General features: G+C 40.3%; 1 protein-coding gene across 1 annotated transcript; it reads right to left on the bottom strand.

The window, feature by feature from the left end:
* Positions 1–1,584: 1,584 nt before the first annotated feature.
* LOC104950203 (focadhesin-like) lies at positions 1,585–4,410 on the bottom strand (the record flags this gene model as incomplete). Its single annotated transcript, XM_010776689.1, has 4 exons — positions 4,297–4,410; positions 3,396–3,634; positions 2,852–2,941; positions 1,585–1,732 (listed from the first exon to the last, which is right to left on the bottom strand). Coding segments are annotated over exons 1-4 (549 nt in total), but the record flags the coding sequence as incomplete, so codon positions are not given.
* Between the last annotated feature and the right edge of the window lie 1,200 nt (positions 4,411–5,610).

The following is a 5,610-nucleotide window of genomic DNA, read 5'->3' as shown; positions in this document are numbered from 1 at the left end:
TGGACTTGCTCTGCCCACAGAGGTGATGATGGGCTTTGCCAGAGACCCCTTCACTGTTGCAATAGAGGGGGACGTATCAACCAGAGCAAAGGAAGTGGTCCCCTGCATCGACAAGGGGAAATATACACTGGGACTTATTGACATGCAGCGCACTAACGGGCCAGCGAGGTTTTGGAATGATGTCAAAAAACAGCAGTTCCCTAACGTTCAGAAAGTAGCGATCTGTGTGCTCAGTATGTTTGGATCAACATACGCATGTGAATCAAGCTTTTCACACATGAACTCAATCAAAAGTAGCACTCGCTGCTCCCTGACTGACAGCACTCTTCACCAATGTCTTAGGATTGCATTGACATCCTATGAGCCAAAAATCACTGCTCTTGTTCAAAACAAAAAATGTCCCTTCTCCCATCGAGAAAGTCAGCGATGACAAATCACAAATGAGGTGATAGTAAGCACCTAGTTTACTATAGTAGACGTGTAGTGTAGTATTCATTCATATAGTTACCCGTATCCCTTGTTATGGGTTTGTGCACTGAAGGGTTTGACAGTTCTTTCTGTATTCATTTAAATGCGCTTTGTAATGTGTCTGGGTTCAAATGTGACCAAAACATATGATTTTTTTGTTATTACTTGAAAAGTGAAAAAATTGTATTGCTACAGTACTACCTCTTTGTGTTGCATTGGAGCTCTTTAGCTGTTTTTTTGTATGTGAGGACATTTATTAAGACTGCTATTATTGTATTCAGTAAATGCACTTTGTGATGTGCCTGGTTCAAAAAACATAACCTGAATATTTGACTTCTAAAGCAAACAAATGTAATGCTACAACTGTGCACTTTTTTTCTCCAGATTCTGTTAAATTAATGCTAATTTGTTGTGTTTTTATGCACTTTTTGACCTACCTTTGTTAGATGAACAATGAATAAAAATTGCATGTTTTTCATCGCAGTAATATGTGTTGGTTTAAAATGTGTCACTACCCGCTTTTTACAGGCCGCTGAATGTCTGGCCCAGCTGAATTTTGTAGTTATAAAATCTGGCCCAACTGAATGTGTAGTTGAATAGCCCTGCCATACACCTTCAGCCTGCTTGCTCGACATCTATTATGCTGTTATATATACATATCCTCAGTAGAAAATAAATATATTCAGAAGAGTTTATAAACACTATAAAATATACAGAATAAATAAGAATACTCTCTTGTACACCAATCTGCTAAACATATAACATACTGTATAAATATATATGTATAATGTATAAACTATTTACATACAACAATTGGATACAGTAGCTTTATATTCAAATATATCCTGTGAGTTAGTGGAAATTGGCTACAATATATACAAATATATAACATTGTTTCTGATTCTAGAAAGGGAGAACCTGAACAAACTATGAAGCCTTGAGTTCTCTGCCATCCACAGGTGATTTGTCTCTTATTTTAAGGATTTAAAAAAACATTCCTCAAAAAGCAAATTTGCACCAAAAGAGAAAAACATAGTTAACTGAAGAAATAAATAAAATAACAAATACTTTTCTTATCAAAGGATAGCAAACACTCTGAGAGGGGGGGGGGTGTACCTCCTGCAGCATGCGCCCCTGCCCGCTGCTGTCCTGCAGGGTGGAGAGCAGTCTGTCCAGGGTCTGGGACACGTGGACTTGTTGCTCCGTCTGTCCACTGCTGCAGATAGAGGCCAGCACCAGACCCAGGCCCAGCACACAGCCCGTGCTGAGGGGGGAGACTCAAGGTCAGAACACTGGGTTCATTGTAAAGTCACATGTTGTAGCTTTTATGCATTCTTTGTATTGTATTGTTATTCCCTACTGGTTGGCATGGTGGTACAAATCTGAGCATTTATACATCGCCTTGGCTTATGGAAAGTTTGTAACAAGTAACATCAATCTCAAAGATTACTGCATAATGAATACTTTGACATTCTGCTGAAAGTACTTTCACTCAAGTTTGATTTGACAGTGGAGAATTCTGGCCAATGTTTACTTATTTGATTTGTATTCAGTTAACGGGTGCCTGCCTCTATCATATACGCAGTGGTGGAAAGTAACTATGGAAAATACTCTGCACTTAAGTGCATTTTTCAGGCACTTGTACTTTACTGGAGTATTTTCATTATATGCTACTTCATACTTCTACTCCACTACACTCTGGCAGCAAATGTTACTAATTACTTTTGCAGGTTTATATTATTAATACAAACATGAAATCAACTAATACACTATGATGTTCTGTTAAGGATGGAGATAGACACACATGAATCAATTATTAATCCAACTAATATTATTTAAAAAAATTGCCACTTTGAATAACGAGCACTTTTAGATGTGGTACTTAAATATATTCTGATGCAAATTATTTTGTACTTTTACTTAAGTATAATTTTGAATGCAGGACTTGAGTCCACGAGTGTTTGCTTTAGTCATAATAAAGCAAACACTGCTTTATTAGGACTTCTTCTTAAGTATAAGATGTGAGTACTTCTTTCAGCACTGCATATAAGTTAATATTTACATTCATTATGTGACCGTCTGTGTTTCCTGAAGATATTTAATTGCTCTTTATACTGCACTGTTAGTGTACAGTTGTACTAGTCTGCTGCTGTGTTTATTGTGTTTTTGTAACTCGGCACAATAATTTCCTTCGGGATAAATAAAGTCTTATCTTATCTTAAGCTAGTCTGCGTTGCCCCTTTGCTGTGAGACGAATAAAGGATTTCTGATTCAACTTGAATGTTCACTGTGTGATTTTAGGACTTCTATGCATGAAGTAAAGAATCAGAATATTATTTCCCCCACTTCACATCACGTGTCAGGGCTCAGAGTCAGCACTGACTTGTACTCCAGGTCGGGGTTGAAGGCGCTGCCCTCCAAAGCGTCCAGAGCGCTGCGGAGGACATCAGTGTCCTTCTGGACCGAGACGTCACTGCAGAGCAGAGACAGTATTAAGGGTGAGTTACAGCAAGGGTGTCAACTATAAGGCCTGTGGGCCAAAACCGGCCCTCCAATCTGGCTGGATGAAAAATGACAGAAAAGACATTAACTGTAAATACTGTTTAATTTAATTAATTTAAATGTTATACATTCTCAAGGAAGTGGGATTACTGAACCTACAAAGTAGTTTTGATCATAAAGTAAAATACTATATTGTTCAGTTCCCCAGATACTGAGATCTGTGAGTTGTAATTAATGTGTAAATGATAAACTGAGGAGTGATATTGTTGAAATTACACTTATTTTTCTGAATACATTTCAGGTTGTTCAAAATGTGTTAATGATAGTTCATTAAATGTGAACAGATCAGATTTTGCAGTATGTGGCTTGTTAACTAAAATGAGCCCCCCCTCTGGTCAACGTGTGTTTGCGTCACCCCCACAGACCTGAGGCGCTGCTGGTGCAGGCTGGACAGCACCATGCCCAGCGCCAGGCCGGAGTGGAACTGCAGGGCCTGGGAGTCCTCTGCGGAGCTGGAGCCCGGCAGCCCGGCCTGCAGCGCAGACAGGACCTGGAGAAGCCCCTCCCTCTGCCACACCACCAGCACCGGGACCAGCAGGGACAGGGCCAGGCTGGCACAGGAGCGGGCGATCGCGCTCGCCGTGTTCTCCCCCGAGTAGGAGCGCTGTACAGGGGGCGAGGAGGGGACAACTGACTACTTTAATATTTCTACTTTATGAAATGGATGGTTGTATAAAAAATCTTTCCTGCTAAATTATTTGGAACCTTGAACATTTGGGCTCCTCTGAAGGGGGCCTGCAGCCTAATCCCATGTACTGTATCTCTGGAGATAATGATCAGACCACATTTGGACTAGATGTTCACAGAGACAAAGCATACAATGATGCCTGTAAGAGAACAACAAGGCATTCTTTTTATTATTGATTTGTCAGTTATTTTCCATAACTATTTAAATAAGTAATTTTGAAAAGAAAAAAACAAACAATTATCAATTTTCAAAATAGTCTGGTTTACTCACTTTAAAGTGAATTTGAAATGTGATGAACATACAATATGTGGGGATATGTGTACAAACTGAAGGAATTAGAATTTGAATACTTAAATGTATTTTTTCATTTTGTCATGATGCAACAACCAAAATCACCTTATCAAGCATGACTAACCCTTGTTGTTACATTGATTTAATATACATATTAAGAGGTGATGTTAATGGTTTTGTATTTTAAGCCTCAATGGTATATCAAGAGTAAGATTGAACACTGGATTCAAACTTCAGAAGGACTATCTGCTGTGACCTGGTATACATTTACAGTATCTGAGACTCACGTGCAGGAACCATGGGAACACCTGTCCTGAGGGCCGGTAGCTGCTGATGCTGAGCAGAGTGTTCAGCACCATGGACAACCAGGAGGCAGTGGGCACGAACTCTGGCCCCGCCTACAGAGGAGAGACAGTGAAGGAGAGATATTAATGAATAGTAACACATCATATCATATCAGTGCTACTCCCAGTGCTCAAAGATGCTTTACAAGAAAATAAGAGGAATAAAAACAATAAAAACAGTCCTGAGTGGGGTAGAGGATTATAGGTTGAAAGCAAGAGAGAACTGGGGGGTATACTACCAAGCCAGATCAGTGTGTTAGTGAGGTATGTCGAGCCTAAAGCCAGAGTATTCCGTACTGCGAAGGTGGCTCTCTTTTAACCTGGCTAGATGGCCATGGCATCCGGACCAGGTTATGTTCAGAGTTTGAGCTTGAAATTCTGCTTCCTTTAAAATAGTGTGCCTTTGAAGTGTTGAGATGAGAGGCAACCCGTCATCAGTGATGCATTACATCAGAACCAGATATTATTCATCAGGATGAAGTTTACTTGCAGATGAGTGCAGTATAATTCCTTAAAACCATAATTTCCCCACTTTGGAACATGTTTTTAAGAGTCGTCCATACCTCTCAAGGTCTTATTACAAGCTGTCACCAGAGTGAGTTATTTACTGCGGGTGCCATAGGGTGTTGCTGTATTTTCAGGTATTTTAGGGTGTTGTGTCATGCGATTGGTTGAGTTTTGACCCCAAAAGCGGATATGGTTTTTGACCTCCATAGTGGGAATGTGTGTGAGGACCGGAGGCAGTTTTAGTACTAGACTTAGCTCCTACAGTCAGAAAGAACCTTCATCAAGCCAACCATAGGTGAAGTCTAGTGCTACTAGATAAAACAGATAGTGTTTGTCATTCTTTTGACTTATATGAATATCAGTTCACATTTAATCAAATCAAATCAAAGTTTATTTATAAAGTTTATTTATAAAGCACATTTAAAAGCGATTTTTGGTCGGGCCAAAGTGCTGTACATGTAATAAATACTACAATCACATAAAAACACATTACCGGTACTACAAATCACAATAAAAGTCATGAGTCGTGCTCCGCTCTGACTAGAAGGCCAGGGAGAAGAAGTGTGTTTTAAGAGTTGATTTAAAAACCCCTAGGGTCTGGGCCGACCTCACAAGGAGGGGCAGAGTGTTCCAGAGCCTGGGGCCAGCTGCTGCGAAGGCTCGGTGCCCTCGGGTTTTGAGCCTGGTCTTGGGCACTACCAGCAGCAGCTGGTCAGCAGACCTTAAAGCTCTGGCTGGGGTGTAGCGATG

Source organism: Notothenia coriiceps, unplaced genomic scaffold (assembly GCF_000735185.1).
Source record: "Notothenia coriiceps isolate Sejong01 unplaced genomic scaffold, NC01 NC01_scaffold00017192, whole genome shotgun sequence".
Lineage (NCBI taxonomy): Eukaryota > Metazoa > Chordata > Actinopteri > Perciformes > Nototheniidae > Notothenia > Notothenia coriiceps.
The sequence above is the reverse complement of the archived record's forward strand: the minus strand, read 5'-3'. Positions and strand labels throughout refer to the sequence as shown.